The sequence below is a fragment of the Gambusia affinis genome, linkage group LG10, assembly GCF_019740435.1.
Source record: "Gambusia affinis linkage group LG10, SWU_Gaff_1.0, whole genome shotgun sequence".
NCBI lineage: Eukaryota > Metazoa > Chordata > Actinopteri > Cyprinodontiformes > Poeciliidae > Gambusia > Gambusia affinis.
In genome coordinates, this window is record NC_057877.1 from 9,471,310 (window position 1) to 9,493,687 (window position 22,378).

The 22,378-nt window shown below is 38.7% G+C and overlaps 4 protein-coding genes across 5 annotated transcripts; 2 read left to right on the forward strand and 2 right to left on the reverse strand.

Moving 5' to 3' along the window:
* The first annotated feature begins 6,497 nt into the window (after positions 1–6,497).
* On the forward strand, positions 6,498–8,767 carry LOC122838447 (nuclear receptor 2C2-associated protein). The gene is made up of 5 exons (XM_044129093.1): positions 6,498–6,583; positions 6,665–6,755; positions 7,964–8,069; positions 8,153–8,220; positions 8,621–8,767. Exons 1-5 carry the CDS (start codon positions 6,546–6,548, stop codon positions 8,741–8,743), a joined length of 426 nt encoding a protein of 141 aa, XP_043985028.1. The 5' UTR covers positions 6,498–6,545; the 3' UTR covers positions 8,744–8,767.
* Positions 8,768–9,026: 259 nt separating this feature from the next.
* On the reverse strand, positions 9,027–12,525 carry rfxank (regulatory factor X-associated ankyrin-containing protein). The gene is made up of 9 exons (XM_044129092.1): positions 12,256–12,525; positions 12,056–12,160; positions 11,793–11,891; positions 10,877–10,942; positions 10,699–10,799; positions 10,477–10,602; positions 10,291–10,357; positions 10,106–10,186; positions 9,027–9,384 (listed from the first exon to the last, which is right to left on the reverse strand). The coding sequence occupies exons 2-9, from the start codon at positions 12,156–12,158 to the stop codon at positions 9,335–9,337; spliced, it is 693 nt and encodes a 230-aa protein (XP_043985027.1). The 5' UTR covers positions 12,159–12,160; positions 12,256–12,525; the 3' UTR covers positions 9,027–9,334.
* Positions 12,526–12,528: 3 nt separating this feature from the next.
* borcs8 (BLOC-1 related complex subunit 8) lies at positions 12,529–17,808 on the forward strand. Of its 2 annotated transcripts, XM_044129094.1 has the most exons (6): positions 12,529–12,660; positions 12,861–12,973; positions 13,184–13,248; positions 13,330–13,437; positions 15,245–15,334; positions 17,144–17,808. In XM_044129094.1, exons 1-5 carry the CDS (start codon positions 12,624–12,626, stop codon positions 15,312–15,314), a joined length of 393 nt encoding a protein of 130 aa, XP_043985029.1. In that variant the 5' UTR covers positions 12,529–12,623; the 3' UTR covers positions 15,315–15,334; positions 17,144–17,808. The 2 variants fall into 2 exon arrangements, with proteins under 2 accessions (XP_043985029.1, XP_043985030.1); XM_044129095.1 differs by lacking the exon at positions 15,245–15,334.
* tmem221 (transmembrane protein 221) lies at positions 14,777–20,715 on the reverse strand. Its single transcript, XM_044129090.1, has 3 exons — positions 20,122–20,715; positions 17,620–17,705; positions 14,777–16,980 (listed from the first exon to the last, which is right to left on the reverse strand). Exons 1-3 carry the CDS (start codon positions 20,424–20,426, stop codon positions 16,439–16,441), a joined length of 933 nt encoding a protein of 310 aa, XP_043985025.1. The 5' UTR covers positions 20,427–20,715; the 3' UTR covers positions 14,777–16,438.
* Positions 20,716–22,378: the final 1,663 nt, after the last annotated feature.

A 22,378-nucleotide genomic window follows, 5' to 3' on the forward strand; every position in this document is an offset into this window, starting at 1 on the left:
GGAGATTTGAAACCAAAAGTGTTTGAAATGCATATGAAACACACTGAAACAAAAATCAGCAAAGCCTTTGGAATTCATTCATAGAGGCAGTCAATTGGTTTTGGCCAGATTGAGTGGGCGAGCAGGTGGGGATCGAGCAAATCGACCCAGACACTGATGCTGTTGCCTCGGAGACAGACTGAGAGCCCCCTAGTCCCCAGGACAACATGTCGCCTTGTCTTTGTACTTCAAACCCCCCACTTCCACACCAACTAACCCATCTGCACCCCTCTAAACACACACATTCAAGCCCATCCTCCACCTCTATTATTTCTTCATCTTTTAGGCTGGGGGTGCACCATCAGATGCGGGTTCCTCCCTTCTCCATTTAGGGCTCCAATTACAAACCTGTCTGCATAGATTAAGGAGGAAGCCCATCTGACAGCTGGAAAACACCTCCACGTGTTAGCACATGCCAACACACAGACTGCGCAGCACACGCCAAGAACACAAGCAACCCCTGATCGGCTTGTGCAAACCAACATCACCCTCGTGCTCATCACTTTGCTGCTTCGCTCTGCACCATTAACACCTACCAGATCTTCTCAGCGACATATCCGTACTCACACTGTCACCTCGGCAAACCTGCACACATAAACCCCCCTTTGGAACAAAGCAGGGCTTTGCCACCTGTCACATTCACAAAGAAACAACAAGCTTTAATGAGACGGAGAACTCCTAATTGGAGGCGCTGTCGTCTTTAATTGTTGTAGAAACAATTCTAGGGGTTAAAACAGATGATAGTTCATCTCTCCTCTGCAGTTCAGATGCACAATCACAGCTGTCTGAACATCTCTCCAGCTTTGTTCAGTTTGAAGTATGTTGCTATGCCTGCAATACCAATTCAACCGTTCGCTCTAGCTCCTATAGGCGTACAACGTTTTCTTTCACAAGTTCACACTGGTGAATAATGGTTCTCCGTCCTTATTGTGAGGAAGGGGGAGGGTGATGTGGTAAGGCTAATTGAAATTTTTTTCGAGGGAGTTCCTCAAACAAAGCAGAATGAGCTGTGCTTCCAAAAGGACAAAAAAAATGAAAAAAACAACAACTCTGTTTTAAATATTATATCTTTTTGTATCTGTTTCCACATATTTTAACCAGATTTACCATCCTGTTGTCCTTGGGTCAAAATGACCTGCCACAGTGTTAAAACTCCCCAAAGATCCACTTAATGTTATTTTAGGACAACAGGAGGGCTGATGAGGGTTTGTGTTGTTAGTGCAGACATTCTCACCCACTGGAAAACATACAATAAGAATTGGCTGTCCTCCAGGACTTAGCAGCTTTTGCCTGAGGGAAGAGAACACGGACAAGTGTTTGACTTCAGAGAAAGGAAAACAAGCACCAGCTTTTTCTCTGTAGCTGGTGTGTAATTGCAAAATGCACCAGCACCTTCAAGAAACAACAGAGTGTCACAGCCTTTTCCCTCCACCCAATTTCTCTCCCATTGCTCTGTTCTCCCTCTACAACCAGAACCCGCACATTCAACAGTGATTTCTTCAGCCGCAAAATCCCCTGCTACTCCTCAGGACAAATCCACATGACCCAACCATAAAATGACACGCTCGAGCGTCTCATCACACCTTGGTCTGCTGTGAGACCCGCCGGCGCTTCACTCATTACTATGGGCTCAGATATCAGAGGCCAGGGGTGTAGTTATGGTTGTGGGATTACGGGCTCGTACGGGATGGGGGGGGATCGAAGCTTGTCCTTTGGGCCTTAAACCACATCACGAGCAAGCAGGGACTCTGACTGCTGGTGCATGAAGGAGGAAAAGGCACGTTTCATGAACCATGACCTGTCACTGCACTATACACAGCCTTCAGGAATCGTACCGCTGGTAATTGTAAATCCTGCCTTCAGCTATATGTAGCAGCAAAACACCTGTCTTATAGTCCACTGAGAGGCATTAGCTAGCCTGGTCTTGGTAAACAAGTCTCTAGAGAGTGTTTGATTTTTGATTTTTATTTTGTGTTCTTTATGCTGTACTCCTGGCTTTGTTTCACATATCTGTCCATCTCTCTATGGTGTGAAACTGCAGCGGCACATTGGTCCACTTCTGGATTTACAGCATCCAACCATCTTTGGTAGAAAATACAACATATCGTGACAACATAGACAAGACGTTCAGCTTCCATCCAGTTGCAAACTATACATGTGGTCTGCATGGGGCAAACATCACCCTCTAAAGGTCAACTAATTGTCAAAACCAGCTCAATATGTGAAGGCATGCTGTGGACACATCCAAATGTGTGAATGAGGAAATACACATAATACTAAGTTTTTACTAAAGTTATTTTTTTTTGGTTTTTATCTCAATCCCAAACATCAAAGAGAAGACTTTCTATGATGTGTTTGTTGTGACGTCATCTGGTTTTATTTGTTGATGCTTACGAGTATTTGGATGTAGCTCAGTCATTCTGCTGCTTCGTTTCTGTTCAGTCTATAAATTTGCTTTGGGATTTGAAAAATCCTTTTTTGTTTTTGAGCCATCTTTGCACACATTTTAGAACATTGTGTTTTGGAAAATGCTATTATATATTGTATTTTTGGACCAATGGCCCCAGCTTCCCCCAGCCCTGAACACACACACACCCCATGACCCTGAAAAGATAAGGGGGTATCGAAAACTAATAATTGGATGTTTTAAAACGTAGTTTTATTCTACTTTTGTTGTTCTGCTGTTTATTAAACCATCATCGGCTTTGTCAATGTGTTTGGACTATAATATTTCTGTTTCCAAAAATTTTCAAATTTTCAAAGTCATGCTTACGAATTTGTTGCTTTTTGTAAATCCCCATATGCTCCGTCTTATATAGCTTGCAGTGTCTTGGGCCTTATTTCCAGCTTTTTATTTCATTTTTCCTTTTAATGAATTGTTGGAAAATATCTTTGAAATGTCTGGGTGTTACATGAAATAATATTTCCATGTTTCAATTTGCTACTGTACTTTGTTTCTCTTGTGATCAGCACTTTGAGGTGAGAGAACGAGCTCACTTACTCACTAACCAACACCAAGATTCAACTCTAAAATTAAGACAGCAGAACAATTTTCTGTTTTCTTTATTTAAATAGCAGCAGAAAATTTCTATCTGGAAATAAACGAGGAACTCTTCCAGACTGCAGCATCCAAACTCAATATCCTGGTAATTGTTGCAGTTTTTGACAGATGTGCCTTGTGTTTCTTCCCATTTCCTGCCTTACTGAAGTTAGCAAGCCTCAAAGAACACCAAATGTTGTCTTCCTGAATGATTTGCAACCACCGAGGGGCTTCATGTTAGATTAATTTCTGACAACGTTTGGAGAATACATCTACACACTCATTGAGGTTCTTAAATTATGGACTACAGATTTGTTCACTTTAAATTTGTTCTAAACATTCAAACATCTCAATAAGACTTTAAATTATATTTAAATTACCGACAGCATGCACTGCTGGAAAAACCCTACAGATTTAATAAGCACAATTTATCCAGAACTTTCCCAGAAAGAATATCATTTTGGCACCAGCCTCAAAAATGTCCCTCTTAGCAAACTTTGAAAATGTTTGAACTTCAAACTGCAAAATCTTCAAGGAACCTGATACATTGACCTCCCTGGTGTATACACCACAGCATTTTATTTTCCAAGCACCTTCTGATTTAACGATTCTTATAAAGGAAAAGGTCGTAATTTCAAGCAGCAGATGTAGGAACTCTTTTCAACTGCTGTAATAGTAGTACACCTAATTGTCTGAGATACTGAATTTTGAGTATTCTTTACCTGTAAGCCATAATCACTAATCATCACTTTCTGAGATGACTAGCAAGGAATATTGCACTTTTAAATCATATTCTGATTTTTTGAAGTGTACTAGTGAGTGGCTTGTGCTTGTATTGTGCCTTTTCTTGTCCAGAGTGCCCCAACCCACTGGGGCTAATTTTGGTCAGCCCGCGGCCACAGGATTCATCCAATCAGGATCAATGTAGCCGTGGATGGTAGTGAGCTACATTTTATCCACAGCTCACCTGGGGCAGGCTGCCGTGCATCATGCCACAGGTGGCAAGACTTCTTGCCACAAGGTCTTTCACCCAAGGACACAACTCCAAAGAAAATCAGAAAAAATGTTTTTGAAAAGAATACGTCAGGGGATGGATACAAAAAAGAATCTCTAAAGCACTGAACATCCTCTGGAGTTAAATTCATCAAGAAATGGAAGAAATATGACACGTGTGTAAATCTGCCTGGATCATGTTGTCCTCACAAACTGAGTGAGTGTGCAAGGAGACCAGAACACTTCTGACTTCTAGAAGGAGTTAGAAGCTTAAGCATCTGAGATGGTTGATTGGCGAGACTCTGCATGCAACAACTGTTGTTTTTATGACAAAGTGGGAATGTAAGACTTGACTAGAATTTGCCAAAAGGGAAATTCAAATGGTCAAGTGGAAGAAAGATGTTTTGGTCTGGTGAGACCAATGAAGCTTTGGTCTCAAGATAGAAGATAAAATAAATTCATCAGAATGAAATCCTGGATGGAAATTTGTTTCCATCTGCAAGAAAAGTACGACTTCAGGGAGCATTTATGTTCCATCAAAACACTGAACCAAAAACATCCAGCTAAAGCTACACATAAATGGTTTGGACACCACAAGGCGGATGTTTAGAAGTGACCAAGTCAAAGTTCAGACTGGAATTCGACAGACGATTTGTGGTAGAGCTTAATAAGGGCTGTACACAGCTTATCTCCATGCAACCTGACAGAGCTGGAATTGATTTTCAAGAAAGAAAATAGTAAAACTCCAGGGTCCAGGTGTGAAAACCCATTTGGGACCTGTCCACACAGACGCCATACTGTGACTGCAGCCAAAGGCCTGTCTACTAAATAATGGCTTTAGGGGAATGAGTATTTATACAATCACTTATTTTATACCAAATATTTCAATTCAGTTGTCATTATTTTGAAAAAAAAAAACTATTTTCACTTCGATATTAAGTGGGTATTTTTTGAGAAAAATGTTTTTGACAAAAAAAATTTTTTATACTTTTTATATTGTGATTGATTTGCAAAGAAAAATAAAAATGTAAAGCATCCAAGGGGGTGAGTACTTTTTATAGGCACTGGACATTGGGTTTCTGAATTTGCTGATATATACTGTACTGAAGTTTCCCAAGTAAAGGGTACAATGTTGTATTCCAGTTTAGGTTTTGAGCTGACCACCTTAAGACCACTTTGGTTGTCTGGTTCTATCTAGTCACATACACGACACCAAAAGAGCACATGTGTGTTCTCAGAGCAAATGACCCACTTGCAGCCCACCTTGGGATCATTAGAGACCCACATGGGCACCATTTTATGAGACAGAACAACAGCTCATCACTCACTCATGAGAGACCCTCGTGGGACTGTTTGCCAGGTGGGCATCGCACACGGCTTCGGTTCAGGATATTATTTTTGTCATGCAGACTAATGAGCACCTGGTAAGTTAATTGTGGAGGCTGCACATCTGATTAACAGCTTTAAATATACTTAAAGGTTTTTACAAACCAGCCAAACTACTAAAGTGGCTTCCACCGAATAAATTGCTGCGCCGCATTCTTAAGCTCAAAATATTTCCCACCTGGAAGTCATGTGGGTGTCCTTCTTGCATCTACCTAATCGCTGTTTGGGAACAAGCATTTCCTCTAATAGATCACAAAGTCAAAGTGACATTGGGTGCAGACACGGTAAGAATGTGATTGTGTGTGTGCATGTCTCAGAGGAGGTTCCTGAAAGGCAGAGTCCAAACCTGATAATACAATCACCACTTCAGTACTCCCTTATGGGCATTCTTCAAGGAGCCTGGGTTTCATCAGGTTTTGTATTTCAGACCTATTGATTATCTGCACTGAGGGGACTCTGTGACAAAGCCCCAGCAGGACTTCTCCATCAGTAATGAGTAGGCTAACCGCTTCACAAATACACACACATAGTCACACACACCTGCTCTTCCGTGTTATTGGCTCCCAGGATATGAAACGGAGACGTGGGGATATGGTCCCTGGGAAAAGCTTTAAAATCTTGTTTTTGATTATTTTTATGCTGTATATGCAGTCACCTGTGAAATGGCAAAAACCTCAACGTGTACAACCTTTCCCTTTTGTTAATCTTTCCGGCATTTGAAGCTGACTGATTCAACTTCACTGACCAGGGTTCTCTCTTCTGAATACATGTTTATCTCAGTGAACTTTAATCAACAGTGGTCATGGCAGGGACATGCTGGAAGAACTATAATTTCATCTGTAATGACCAAAGAGAGTTTTTAATAAATAAATAATACTGTGTGTCATCTATGGAGATCTTGATTAATATGCGTTGATTTTTCTTTCCCCTTTCAGTAACAGTAAGAGACATAAATGTATAACTCAAGGAGAACGTGAAGATGGATTGAGGGCTCCATCTAGTGGCCGTGGGAAGCATGATGTTCCACGATTTCGCCGTCGTAAAAATAACACCACGTGGACACATCGCTTGACGGCAAATTGTGAGTATGGCTTCTCAGCTGATTTGTAGCGAAACTCAAAGCAGGTGAATAAAATTGGTATTCATTCAGAAATAATTATCATGCTCCTCCAGGTACTAAATTTCTCCCAATTGTTGTCCTTTTAGGGTGAGTTCTGTGCTAAACAGAGATGTAAAGCAGTTTGGGAAAAAGTTCATGTTCGACTGTAATGAAGAAACCTGCTGGAACTCAGACCAGGTAAAAAAAATAAAACGTGACAGCTTTGTTCCATGTTCATGTTGCTATTGTTTTAAACTTTACAGTAAACAGTGTTGCATCGTGAAGAACTAAAGCTGATTTAGACATCTAGTCCGGTGAAGATGACTTGGGTTAGAATGGGAAAGAATGACGATTTAAGTTACTGTACCCATTGTTGTTTTGTGTAATATTGGGGATTTGACTCACAACATCCTCTCGGGTTTCCAGAGAATAGTCCAAAAGAAGTAAAAAGAATGTCCAGGGAGTGGTTAGTGGGTTAACAAAAACTCCTGGCAAATGTCAGAGTAACCTTCAGATGGTTAGATCAGAACTTGGTGTACACAACATTAAGAAAAAGGTTTGGAGGTGGTATAATTGTCTGGGGATACTTTTCTCTGCACTCTTTAATCCCTGTCGGCAAAGCATGCCGACTTTGACCCTAAAGCCGGTTTACTCTGTTTTTGTTTATCTGATTCCTCAACTTTCTCCATCTTCTTCGGTTGTGCAAAAAGTGAGTGGAGCAGCCAAAGATGGTTAGTTCGACTCAAAGTCCTCATATTTTCTATTTTTGGGATTTTCTTTCTCCAACATTTATTCTTCTTGAAAGTCAGACTTGACTAGAAGAGATAAAAAGCTGAGACCATGTTGGCCTAATATTGATAAGGATGCTTTTTTAAATAAGCGAGACATTAAATGATACTGTTTGCCTTAACACAGTTAGCTTTATTAAGTTTAGAATTATATTCAAAATAAGTATGTGCACCAAGCACAGAATTACAAAACATCCATTAGCATTAGCATTCTTTTTGGGCATTTAGGATAATAATTGACCAAGACTTAAGAATTTTGGCAGAGATATGTTGCTCTAGCATTCTAAAGGTGCAACTGCAGTGCAACTTATTAATGGATCCTAAACCTTTTAACGTTGACAACAGCGATTGTCAGCAAAAATAATTCATTCAGCTGAACATGCTGCATGTATATGTTCTTTTATTTAACCAGCACTAAAGATATCAGCATTTATTTTATTTGAATTTGATTGAATACGCATTTACTTGAAATGACGATAAACGATTAGGGTTTTGTTACAACGTCCAGCATATTTTCTATACTTCCAGGAGTTCAGAAAATAGAAACTTCATTTTTTTGATGACATATTGTACTGTCCACGTCACAGTGTGGCTCAGTCGTTGTCTTCTCTTTGTCAGGGGGACTGTCAGTGGGTGCTGCTGGAGTTTCCCCGATCGGTAAAAGTCTCTGTGGTGAAACTCCAATTCCAGGGCGGCTTCTCGGCTAAAACATGCAGATTAGAAGGTAAACGCATTATAACTTGAGAGTTTCCTGTAGCAAGCGCGACAAGATGATGCAAACTATTTTTGTGTCTGTGCTTTCTGCAGGTTGCTGCAAAGACGGAGACTTCACAGAGTTGAGCCAGTTTTACCCAGAGGACAATAACTGTCTTCAGATATCCTCCCTCAAACGTTTACATTAGGACTACAGTCATGCATGTTGCATGTTCACAAGACACGTCTGCAGGTGCTTCTCATTAAATTAAACATTAGGGAAAAGCTTAATATCGCCACTTAAGTCATTTTTTGCCAAAAGGGATTTTTTTATTTTATTTATTTTTTTATTTTTTTGCCTAATTCATATTTTGGCAATTTAAAGGCAGTGATACATTTTCTTTCTACCAAAATTACTTTTGGCAAAAAATTACTTGGGCGATAATTTTAGGAAGGTGACAAAGAACAACTGCACGCTTCCTGTTGCTGTTCTGTTCGGCTCATAATAGTTATTGGACAGTATTTTTCTGACCATGTTGTTCATTGTCGCCACCCCTATTTTGTTCTTAACTCCACACCCACAGTTTTCCCATACAGGAGGCCCCCACAGTGGACAAAGTAAAAATACTGTTTGAGAACAGCACCGACTTTTTTGGGAGAATCATTGTTTATTCCTTGGACATTTTGGGGGAAAAAACCTCATGAGCATTTTTTTTTTAATGCTCTCATGAGAGAGGAAATAACCCGTGGCCAAAGTAAAGGGTGGTGTGGTGACACTTGGAAAACATGTCATCTGTAAAGCCACCTTGTGAACTGATGCAAACGTGGCCTTTTATGGTATTGCTGCATTCAGACGTCTGTGTGGAGGTTTCACTTCATGTCAGTAAAACAGGAAAATGCACACAATGGACACTCTGAAGGCTATAGTGACGTGAAAAGTTTGCTGCGTTTAGAAATGTATATTGTGCCTTTTGAATTAAACGACAGCTTTATCAAAAAATAGCATTTTATTAAGGCTTTTTTTTCTCCCAATTCCATTCAAAACCATTCTACAGAACAATTGACATTTCATTCATTCTTTCAAAATAGCTTTTACATAAATTGTCAAAAAAAAAAATCTGTTTTTTTTTTTTTTTTTTTTTTTTTTTACTGTAAGTGCATAAATAAATCCACTTGTTTACATTTCTGTCTTCTGTTGTGTTTTGTCGATGTGACAGATGTTTTTACCGTCTCTAAATGTTGCATGGATGTGAGCGAAGCGTCTTCTGCCTAGTGTTTCTACGGGTTTATTTGACGTCATGTCGGCTTGTAGAGTTTCAGGATGTGGTCCTCCAACACTTTCTGAACTGGAAGAGAAAGGGGGGAAACATTTGTTTTTGTTTTTTTTACAGAGCATTTATGACAACAGCTTTTAAAAGTGGTTTAAATTGATAATTATAATTATTGCCTTGCAAAAGTATTCCTATTCTATTAACTTTTACACATTTTGTCTATTTACAACCATAATCTTTAATTTCTTTACTTGGGATTTTATGCATAAAAAAAAAGAAAACTAAGCAAAAGTAATGATGGATTCATGGTGTTCCTTTTTTTTTTCTTTTTACCAAAAATCTGAAAGTGTGGTTTTAAAATTTATTCAAAACATTTTAATTTGTCATCCCTAAATAAAATTTTGTACAACAGATAACCAGTAGTGGGTAGATAGTTTGAGTGTATTTTAATCTCAGTGTAACTACAGCTGCACTTTGAAGGCCTTCGATGTTTGGTATTTTTTTAAAGAACATTTGTGAACTTAACAGTCATGTAGAACAACAAGGCCATGAATAAATTTGTTGGGTGGTTTGAAATCGGGTTACGTCAAATAATAAGACACTAAAAGCTAACGGCAGAACAATCTGATTAAAAATTTAAACTTGTTAACTTGCATTGAAAATGTGTTTGTTTTTTTTGTTTTTATCACATAAAATCCTAATAAATTACATTGAAGTTTGTGGTTTTTACATGACAAAATGGGAGCAAATTAAATAAAATATCACCTCTGTAAATAAAGAGCAATTTAATACATACGTTTTTTGTGTCCAAGTGCAACAGCTAAGGCCATTGGACTGTAGCCAGAGTCTGACTCTATGGTCATATCTGCTCCTTTGGCTGTAAGAAATTACCATTGTTAGAATAAACCTGCTTTAACCGAGTGTTATTACTATTATTATATATATTCTTTTTTTTTTGTATAAAAAAGACATTCAATGTACCAAGAAGAGCTTCTACACATTTGATGTGGTTCCCTCGTACAGCGTAAAGAAGAGGAGTTCCACCATTCTGAGAATAAAAAATAAAAAAAAGCATTAAAAAATCAGTGGTTATATTTTCACATATAACTTGTTCTGCTGATATATACTCAGCATGTGTGAAGGAAATGTCTAAAGGCCCAGCTGTACCCAGTCGTAGGTGTTAATGTCCACTCCATATCTGAGGAGAGATTCGACGATGTCCACGTAGCCGCCAGAGCTGGCCAGAGTCAGGGCGCTCTCTCGCTCCCTTGCAATTGTATTGGGATCCGCACCCTTAAAAATATATTTCCATGAAATTTTTTATTTCATTGAAAATGACACCAAGAGTTTCTATGTAATGCGCGTCTTTTTTTTTTTTTTTCTCCTAACCTTTTCCAAGAGAAAGTCCACCATAGCTTTTTCTCCAAACGCAGCTGCCCACATCAGAGGTGTAAAACCCCGATCATCCTGCGTGGTGAGCACTGAGCTGTCTGCGAGATAAAAACACAGAACACTCGGAATTGTGGAATCAAGTACTTTTCAAAGCGACAGGAAGGGATTTTCTTACCTTTACTTAGATGTGCAGCCACTTGCAAAACGTCACCCTGAGCTGCCAGCTGATGTATGGACAGAGCTGTTGGGAGGTTAAAAAATAACTGATACAAATAATCCAGAAACGATGACGAAACACCTACAGTTTTGACCAGAGGTTTACACGCATTCATGTGGGTAATAAAAGTTATATCCATTTTGGGCTTTTAACTATTGATAACTTTTTATCTTGGTTTTTTTTTTATCTGGATGGACTGATATGAAAAACAACTTCAGAGATCTAGTAAGACACTGGGCATTTGAATTTATTGCAGATTTTGCTTAATACAGAAAATCATCATGACCAATGTTTGGATAAATGTTTCTTAGCGATAAATACCCCTACGGAATACTTTTTGCAGCTATCACTTGTTTAGGTGAACCAACACATTTAAATGAACTTTTAAATTCAAGCATAATTTTAAGCATAGTCCATGAATTTATCAATATGGTTGAGGACGGCACTGAAATGCGTAATGGCCTAACTGTTAAGGTGTTGAAGGATTTGAGGTGCCAGCTGTCCATCATGGTGGACAGTTGGAACTCTGACCTTTGGTTTGAGAACCATATTTTGACAACTCCAAATGTACTTCTTTTCAATGTGGCCAAACAGCTCAAATAGTTACATGTGCACCCTTTCAGTTTATGGGACTGTTAACTACTGTCACTGTGGACAGTGGGACTGGTGCTCCAACATATTCCAGGTTATATTAAGCTTATAGAAAACATACTATAAATTATAGGTGTTCCACTCAATTACTGTTTTTTTTAACACTGCCGTTGTGTGGATAGCTAGGATGCACCATCAAAAGTCCCAAATAAATATGGACTTTTGTGCCTACAAATAGTTTCCTGATTTTTGAAACTGCAAGTTTCTATGTGCATTTACTTACAGTCTAATGTTGCTGGACGTGCTGTTACTTCATTCCCACGCTGCTTGTTGGTCAAAGTAGTGGAATGTTTAAAGATGTCATCCTCCTCCACATCCATCTCTAGAGTACCAATCAGAGAAAACACATCCATGTTTGTGGAGATAGATAGAGGTGATATTTTTATTTACATTCCAACCAATCTAAGACTACCATAACCCGATGACATAGGAGACTCTGGTAGAGTAAAGTGTCAAGAATGTGAGCACATTTAGAAGATATAATACCGTTTGGATTTCCACGTGTTGAACTGGAAGAATGTTCAGCAGCTTTAGACTTCTGAATGTGATGGCCATTTGTAACCTCTTCATCATCTCCGCTCTCCATCATAACTACATAAAACAATTTGATACTAGATTGTGTGACTGCACAAACAAGTGAGAGTCAACAAGAATAGTTTATAAAATCTGCGGGGGAAATTTCTTACCTCATCCAGCCACATTCACAGACCCACTTCCTTTTGGGAAAACAGAAAGTGTAAAATTTCCGCTCGAACACCGGATCGTTTCGGTTTCCGAACAGTTTAGAAAGTACACTTCTCACGTCGTTCAGTTTTTTTGATAGTTAGAAACAATGTTAAGGGAACAGACAAGATGAAATATCGTTTGAATCAGCAGTCCGTTTCGGGTATCAAAGCATCTCTGACTACATTCGCGGAGGAACAACGTTGATAGAGTCAGTGTTTCTGTCCGGAATCTCGTTGTGTTGCACAGATGGACAATAATACGGAAGCAGGAATCAGCTGACACCGTTCTTCGCGCTTTTGGCTTCTGAGAGGAGAAATACGTTTTTGTCATGGATGACCAAGAGATGCAACTGAAAGTTAGGAGAGGTAAACAGCAGCAAAACAAATCCGTACATGACTTTCTATTGTAACCATAAATTAACGTAGTAGCGCTAAGAAATGGTTGCTTAAGCTAGCGGCCAAGTTAATCTTGCATATAATACCTTTAAGTGTTTGTATCGCTATTGTTATGTTTTATGCCACGAATTACACATTTAATGCTGTGTCCTGCTCGTTTGACTCCACAGTGAGTGACAAATTCACGGAGAGTATGTATGTCCTGGCTAACGAGCCATCAGTGGCTCTGTATAGGCTGCAGGAGCACGTCAGGAGGTCCCTGCCTGAGCTGGTGCAGCACAAGGTATTCCTCCTTCAGCTCGATGTTACACCTTACAGCTGTCTGCAGCATTAAAAAAAGAAAAGGTTTTTCACAAAAAAAAAAAATTTCTGTTGAAATAATTTTGTCTGAGAAGCATGCTACGTGGTGTCTTTTAATCAAGTTGCACTTTTAACTCTATATTTTGATAAACTCTGCGTCAACATTTGTTTCTTTCGTTCTATTTTTTCACAGACAGACATGCAGAGCTGGGAGGAACAGAGTCAGGGAGCCATCTACACGGTAGAGTATGCATGCAGGTGAGAAGCTTCACAATGTTTGAATTAAGCAGAGCCCCATCCGACAAAGTTAATTCTTGTATTTCTGTCTGCGTTTTGCAGTGCCGTGAAAAGTATGACAAACAGCAGTGTCTATTTCAAGAACATTGACACCCTTCTTCGACAAGCCATCACCATGAAGGAGCAGATTAGTAACTTTAATGGACGCAGGTACAAACATTTTGTAAATATGAGTATAAATGTAACCCGTAGAAAGTTTATGTCCCCATCTATAAGCCCTAGTATATACCTTAATGAAGTACCTTAAACTATTCTACAAAGCCTTAGAGTAATTTTGAAGGGTACACTGGAGAACTTTTTTATATATAGAAATAAAAGTATACGGTATTTCATTTGCTGTGTTAAATCTGAACAAAACATTGTAAATGAGATACTAGAAACATGGAAGCAGCACTAGTAATCCCTGATGTCTCTAAAACACAGTGGTGGTAGAGTAAAAAAAATATAATATCTCATGGACAGCTGAACTTTGAGCCTTATTAGGAAAATATATAACACATTGATCCAGAACACAGTACAAAAGGAGACCTATAGAAAATGAAAATAATCAAATTGTTGTTTTGATCTAGTCAAAGTTCAGACCAGCACTTGAATGAAATGCTGTGGTGTTATCTTAATAGCTTGTTTATCCTCTCCCTAAATTTCACAAGGGCACAGCTGTGTATGACATGTGCTTCAAAATAAACATTGTCTTGTTTCAGTTGACTTTACTCCATTCTTGCATGAACATTTTAAAATAAAAAATTGAGTACAAATTACCTTTCATTTGTAGCAAAATCTTTTAGCAAAATCCTCTTGTCTGCCAGCTGTCTGTTAGGAAGGACATTGCCAGGTTGCCATTATTTACTACTTATTTGTATTTTGTAAGTTCATGTGTCCTTCATCACTTCAAACTTTCAAACACAGCTTGTATGAAGCCGGCTTTCACACAGTTCTTTCCACAGACCATAAATAGTGAATATCTGTGTTTACATGCAGTGCAATGTTGACCTTAGTCTCCAAATTTAGTACTATAATTTTTACCAGAATCGAAAGTGAGAACTGAGTAAGTCTTGCCCGCATCGCCTCTACCCTTACAATTAATAAATTGTACCTACATTTTTTAAATTCAAATTATATTGTGACCAAAGCAAGTTACCATATTTTTCAAAGTGAGTAAGAACTGGGTTTTCAAAAAATAAGAATAAAATAAATAAATAAATAATTCAAAATAATGCCAAAAATTGCTCCTAATGTGAGACTGAAATTAAGCAGCAGGTTTGTACAATAAAAGCAATCATGTATATTTTTATTATATTTGGACACATTATTATTTGATTGAAATTTTAGCAATTATTGAAAAAAACTAATATAAACAATAAAAACTGAAAGCAAGATTTCATAACATGCTCTGTATTTTAAAAATTGCAATTTCTGGGTTGAGTATTAGAGAGCAACCACCACAGTTAGATAGGAGATCTCAGAGGTCTTCAAAAACAAGACTACTGCATCTTCTGTATTTGTTTAATGAATGAAACAAGATACATTCTTGCTTGCCTGTTGACAGTTTTTTTTCCTAGGGATGAAAAAGTGGGATGTTGTACTTTTTCACACAGCTCCTTGGTGTACGTTGAGCAGTTTTTTTTTCTCTCTCTGTAAAATGTGAATTTCTCTGAGCTGAAATGGCTGTAAAAAGCCATCGAAACGTTTGTATCAAAGTTTGCATCCCATGTAAGTTTGGACTTTGAGTGTCCATCTTCATGCAAATGATTTTACCTTATTTGTTCAGATTTCCTAATAAGGTAAACAAATTGACTTTATTACATGACTTTGTGCTTTCATTTTTTAATTTGCATCATATTACCTTTTTTTTTGCTGTTATTTTAATTTATGCGTATTTTGAACCACTATTCAGTTTTTGTGTTTGTTTTTCTGTTTATTTCATTGCTCATTTTCTCCCATCAACACCTGCATGCAGACAAAATGATGTGACCTCATCTCCTGCTCCCTCCGTACCTGCTCCACAAAACTCACCTGCTTCCTTATGAACATTGGACACGTGTCCAAGGTTAGTAGTTCTTCTAGATACATCTAGAAGATATGTTTTAAGTAAACAAGTACTTTCTTTCTACAGTTTATTTAAGGTTCTACATGAAATATTTTTGAACACGTCAAGAAGTGCAATCGCTTCACACACACAATTCCGACATAAAAATGCTTTATAAAGTGGAATAATGTATTTACAGAATTATGATAAAGTTTGCAGATGTGCCAGCTCAATATCTAGTTGGTGTATTATAGCTCATTTTGTTGGACTGGTCAACAACATCAAGGTTTTAAAGTTGTTTCTATAATTTAAATTCCTCTGTGTACTGCTGATCAGCTGAATTAATATTTCCCATATTTTTCCATCACTTCAGAGAAAGACAAATTTAACGGAAATACTTCCATTAAATTTCTACATGAAAAAATATTACCAGTTATGGTTTGAAATTGAATACACTGCCACAATATGCAGTGGTCAATCTATGAGCAGCATGACATTTAAGCTGGAGGCTGGCTACTCGAGCGAATTGTCAGAGTAATTATCAGCTTGTTATTCACCTATAAAATGCAAAAGAGGAAAACATTACAAATTATACCCAATTTTTAAAAATCCTGTATTTGACAACTACTGAAAAATGTTAGAATTTTGTTTGATTCCTGAGGAGGATCTCAGGAGTCAAACTTATTGACTTGCAGTCCATTTGGGGTCGTGACCCCGGCTTTAGAACTGCTGGTATTTCTAACATCTATGGCTGTAATTATGTTGCATATAGTGGCTTTTATGTTTTATAGAAAAGCAATTTGATCATGTAACGCATTGTTGTTTCAATTTGTGGTGTAAATTACACAATCCTGTAAAACCAGGGGTAGTTTTTGTTAAGGTTATTATACTGTCAGCATCTAACACTAGTCAATACCTGTGCTATTCAGGTTGGTGGATCGTGTTTAAAGTTGACTGTATACCTTAAACTTGGCCATTTTGAATGCAGCCAGACAAGATAAACTTGCCATTTGTACACCGAAGAAACAAAGAGCTTTCCCTCTGCGGCGGGGGTTCACTTGCTCCACAAACTTGCAGTCAGATATCAGTTCTCTAATTCCTCATTCCTCTGAAAAGAATGTCAGCTCACACAAGCGTTGAGTCTTTTGCTGAAATCCCGGATTTGCGTGCTAAAACGCTCCTCATCTCGTTGTTGACTCCATTCCAGGGTTTCACCTGGGCCTGTAGTAAGCCAGATTCAGTAGATAAGGTCCGGTGCATTCGAGGGCAGCTCCCTCCTGCGCTGTATCCATCTTTATCGCTAGAGTGGCTCTGAGAGCCTTCGGTGGGGGAGTACTGCTGCTGATAATGCTCTCTCTGCCTGACGTTGCCACACGTTGGGTAAGAGATCGGATGCTGCATATGATGAGACTGGCTGCGGTGAATCCGCAGTTTGTCCACTCCGACTCTTAGCTCACAAGGCCGTGAGATGGGCACGCTGCTGCTTCCGTGGTCGTTTTGATAGAGGGTGTCGGCTAGGTCGCTTTTGTAGTGCTTGGCGCTTCGGGAAGCTTTGACCAGGGAGTGTATCACCGCCACCAGCAGGATCAGGATCCCAGAGGAGAGTATGCAGGCGCTGGCGATGCCCGTTTCTATCTCGAATATCAGGAGCATGAAAATGGACATTGCTGCCGAGAAAGAAGAGAAGGTCGTCGAAAACTTGATTTACCCGTGCAGACAGTATTTTAATGCTCTATCTGCAAACAATATAAGTCATTAGAGACCCAGGTAACTACAAACCAAACACATACTGAACGCTGCTTGTCTCATTGATGTCCTGTTTGCCTGCAGGAAACGGACCATAGACCCAGGAATGTTGAAGGAAGGGGCAGAAAGGCACAACTCTGGGATGTAAAGAGACCTCCTGAGTTGGCCTCCACAACCATTTGACTGTGGCTGAAGTGGGGTCAAGGGGGAGACAACCAACCATCACAATAAAGTGACCCCCTCCGACACCCTTCTGCTAAAGTAACTCGCCACTGTGTGGAGCGGGGTGCACCAGCACTGCCAGGTTCAGCATTAGACACACTTAAGTCATGGCTGCTCAAAGAATGCATTGTTCTCTGAAACTGGACGGCTGGATTAGAGGAAAAGCAGCAGCGCTGGTATGCCTCTGCTGCTGAAAACACAACTAACACAACATTGCTGTGGAAGCTTTTTGTGGGTTTTTAGCTACAGAGAGGTGTCCATGAAGTGCTTTACTAGTAAATAGTGGTTAAGAAAAAATGTGAAAATGTACTGTTTTGTTTTCTGTCTGTCGTTCCTACCTGCCAAATAGACAGACACCCCCAGGCAGAATAGTCCAATCGCCACATGTCGTACAGCTCTGCTATCCAGAAGGAACCAGTCTGCTCTGTTGAAAGAGATCCCATGTCAGCACCTACAGTATGTTTGCACTTTCACGTTGATGCTTCACTTTTGAAATCAGTGTATTGGTTAATAAAAATAGAACAATATCTTTGTGTTCATGTGTTTGTTTTCCCAGAAAAGTTTGTTTTGTCAATCGAAAATCATGGGATTACTGGGTATTTGGGTTTATTTGATATGCACATTGTGACGCTAGTTATTATTTCCCCTTTTTCTGGAATGCCCCCTTGTGTCAGCAGGGAGGTCCCAGGCTTTGGTGTTGAATTAGTATACCGACGTGGGAAAGGGCCAGCGCGAGGCCGTGTGCTGGGTGCATAATAAGAGGAAGGCCATTGTTTGGATGGGACTCATAAGGGTTGTGGGGGGTGTTGACCAAAGGCATTGCAGTGCAGGCCTTTGCTCTCTGACACATAAGCTAGCCCCATTTTATTTTAATACTTCTGAAACCATGTTTTCTTTACACAAAACCTAATAGTTAAATTTAGTATCCAGGACAAGGCTGTGGTTAGTAGCATTAACAACGAAAGAAGATTGTGTGGGCACGAGGAGAAACACATGCAAACAGCTTTTTCTTCTTTTTTTTTTCTTTTTTTTTTTCCAACGGTAGCAGCAGAGTGTTTTGAACAGAAAAGAGGAACCAAAGTAGGATGTGAAGCAGAAATACTTTTTCTTAAAATTAAAATATGTGATGAATTCCAAGGACTTTCAGTGCTTAGGACATTATTTTCATTTATTTTCAAGAATTACGAAAGCCATGAGAAAATCTTAAGTAATGATACCTGTGAAACACACAAAAATGTGTTTAATTTATGTCCTGAACTAACAAAACAATATTGATTTAAAAATAATATATCGACTTTTGGAGGAGCTGCATTTATTACAAAAAGATTCACCTAGGCCAACATGTCAGACTTATCCGAGCTTGTGTTAACTTCACTAAAACCTTCAGGGAATGTTTCCCAAAGTTTTGACCATGTATAAACCTCAAAGAGCTGTCAGGAAATGTTGGCCATAGGTTAATGATATAATCTTCTGATAACCTTTAGTAAATGTTGCCTAAAGGCATAACTTTCTTAACAAACACACAAAAGAAAGAACCATTAATTGACTGTTCTCTTAAGGTTTTCTACAATTCACAGGTAACCTTTTGGAGGCTACGCTTGCATACCAGACCGGACCAAGCAAATACTAACCATACTAGAACCCAAAGGGGAAAAAAGAAGGGTTGTATTGAAAAAAAACATTCAGACAATTCCCTCTTAAATTATATTCTAACCTTCAGGGGACCTTTAGAAAATGTTTCTGAAAGGTTAGTTTCAACAGCGAAAGTTTGTGGTAAAGGGGAATAATGTTGCAGGTTCCTTATACAGTATGTTATCTACAACTTTTATGTTGAGGAACACTATGGGAATATTCCCGAAAGGTTCCCCGAATGCTATCTGTGTTTTTTTATAAAATAATCTTTAAAGAATCCTCAGAGAACGTTCACAATTTTTACAATTTAATCTCGGAGAACATTCTTTTTGGAACTGAATGGAAAATTAAAGAACAAGCTGGGCTAGAATTCAAGACCTTTCCAAGCAAAAACTAACTTTACTGACCCTAAATGAATTATGTTATAAGATTATAACAAGTGGCGCTCAGAAAATTCAGGAAAATGTACTGATTTCCCATACTGATACACACTGACATAAAGTTTCTGAACTTGCACGGAATATAATAATCTACAACTTTCACAATGTAACATTGGAGAACCTACAAGTAAGATTCTTAGGGTTATCTTCAACTTTTGGATTGTCTAAGTAGGCTACTGTGCTGGTTCCCCAAATTTTATTTACAGCTTCTACAACCTCAGGTGTATCTGCATGTCTCATTATGCATTTAGAGAACCTTTAGGGAATGTTACCTGAAGCGTCACTACAACTTTCCTAATGTAATCTTAAGAAATCATGTGGAGGGCAGAATTCCAGAAGGTTCTAATATCAACCTTTCTGAGAGGTATTTAAGTTCCCAAAAGATTCAGCCACTTTTAATACAGAACTGTAAGTAATTTTTTTTAACATTTCCACCTTAAAACACTTTAAAAGGAAAGTTTTTCGTTTAAAAAAAACTGCCAGTAAGGTTAAAATAGTGTATTTTTTTCACCAATAACGTTGGACGCTTTTGTAAGTTTAACAGTCTGACAAACAAAGCAGTCTGCATGCCAAAACTGAACAATTTTACTTCTCGGCGGTAAAACAATGAAACGTAAATCTCTCCCATTTTGAAAGCAGTTTGAATACCCCTCAACAGGTTGAATTAATATTCTAATTAGCTATAAATTATGGTTTAAATCTGCGTCACAACTAGTCGGAACTGGCTGCCCCTTGAACCAGTTGCTTCAGCTGCATCAGGTCAAATACCTCTCGGTGTCCTGCTCTCCTATGCAGACCTCCGTAGAAAAGTAACTGTGGAGGAGACTCACGACCATGGAGCTCAAGTTAAGGGTGAGGGACAGCGCTGAGAGCGCCGTGGAGACGGGCAGCAGTACGGGCCAGACGTGAGCGGGTATGACCGAGGAGGAGGCGACGGTGGTGGACTCCTTCACCGCCGCCTGGTGGGACTGCAGCTGGAATATTAAGATCACCGATAAGACGGTCATGATGGCCGACAGCACTCCCAGGAACGACAGAACAATTAAAGACCTCTGGCTGTACTTGAGCGTCATCCTGAAATTGGCTCCAGAAGGGCGGAAAGAGAAGCTTCCCGTCGTCCAGTGGGACTCCCCAACTCCCTACAGTCCTACGCCGTGGGCAGGCATTGCAGTGTGTAGAAAATGTTCCCGGAGGAAAACTTCTCTTCCTCGGTATGGATTTCTACTGAGTGGCAGGGCGCCCCGCTGCTCTGTCTGAGCATGTGATGGGCTTTAAATCCCCCAGATTAAAAAGTTCGCAGCAACAATGGACTTTTTCTCCTGGGACGTCGGAAACAATGGCTTGGCGTATTCACGGGACAGCGCCCCGAACACAGTAATCAAACAATGACATGACTGATCATGATGCCCTACATTCGATAGGGCATCATAAAAAGTCGATAAGAAGTGCAAACTTTTTTTATTTGTCTTGTGAGAATTACAACTTTCACTGATATACATGAGCCCATTACATAAAAAGCGTTTAGTCATTAAATAAACTAATACTATTAAAGTAGGATTTGCTCTACTTAAATACATTTATCATTATTTTTGTTGACTTAATCTAAATTATTATTTATTGTCAGTTTTCCTCCATATTTGTTTTCACTGAAGGTGAAATATATAGCACTCTAAACACTTGTTCTCACTCCTGGCAAGTGTTTTATTAATGAATAAAACAAAAAACCTTTGTTGGAATACAATGCATTTTTATCAATGTTATCAGGGCTACTATTATGAGGATGACGATCCCAGGGGTCCTTTTAAAAGAAGCTTTTTATAATTACTATTGCAATTGCATCAACTGTAGTTGTCCTTTCTGCAAATGTCCCTTAGGAACTTGGCAAAATTTCTATAAATGTCTTCCTCCTTAAATAATTGTTCCCTGATTGTTATTACAGGTGACTATGCACAGGCTTGCTGGTTGTGACCATTTCCAACAAGTTGCAGATTGGGGTGTCTAGACAAGATCCACAAGATTAAACCCCCTCACAGTGATGGGCTTAAAACTTCTCTTCTTCTTTGGATATGCTTCTCACCTCTCCCACCATCCTCCTCGCTGTGCTTCATGTCATGAATGTGTGTTCTCTACGAGCTTCATCCATCACAGTTCTAGATGTTTTAAACTTTTCAAGTTTTACTTGAACTAAAGTGAGCAAGTTCAGTCCAGAAGCTAATAATTTTTTTTTTCCTGCATTTCCAGCTTTAAGATCAACCAAAATTTTTGTGTAAATTAAGCAACATGTTCTTCTGCCTTTCACAGCGTTAGGAGTGGCCAAGAGAAATGGGCCCCTGTGGTATGTCACATTTCTAAACAAAGAAAACAGTAAGACATGGGTCACAACTGAAAGTTAGCGGACCCTCTGATCAACCTAAAATGTAAAGTATTGTTAACAAATAAAAGCTTTCATTTATTTTACATGAATTGTTAGTGCGCCATTAGATGTGATTTCAGAAAAAAATTTGTATTTTTATTTTTTTTTTATGTGCCACAATTCTTCCCAGCTATCAAACATACTCACATTAAAGGTTGTGTGTTCAGCAATTGATCAATTAAGAAGATGATGCTTCTGTGATAAACAAGAAAGCTTCTTACATATTTTTACAATGTGTAAGGAGTGGGAGATATTTCATGTTTTCATTTGGCCAGATGTCCTCAACCAAAAGTGGATGTATTTGCCTATTACAGGTCATAAACAACTGTAATAAGTATATAAAGGAAAAAGTAATAACCTCACATCTGCAGTGCAAAATCAGGCTTTCAACTCAGCTTGAGTATCTTCAGATTTGTAATATGCAGTGTAGGTTTTGCACAGAAAGTATTGTAAGTAATAATCTCTAAAAAAAAAAACGAAAAAAAAAAAGTTTAACAAAAAAATTTCTAAATCAGTTTCTGTGGACTCCTAAAATCTAGCATTATTTACCTCACTCAAATTACACATCAGTGCATTTTACTATGCATACTTCTACATCTTGCAAAAATAATC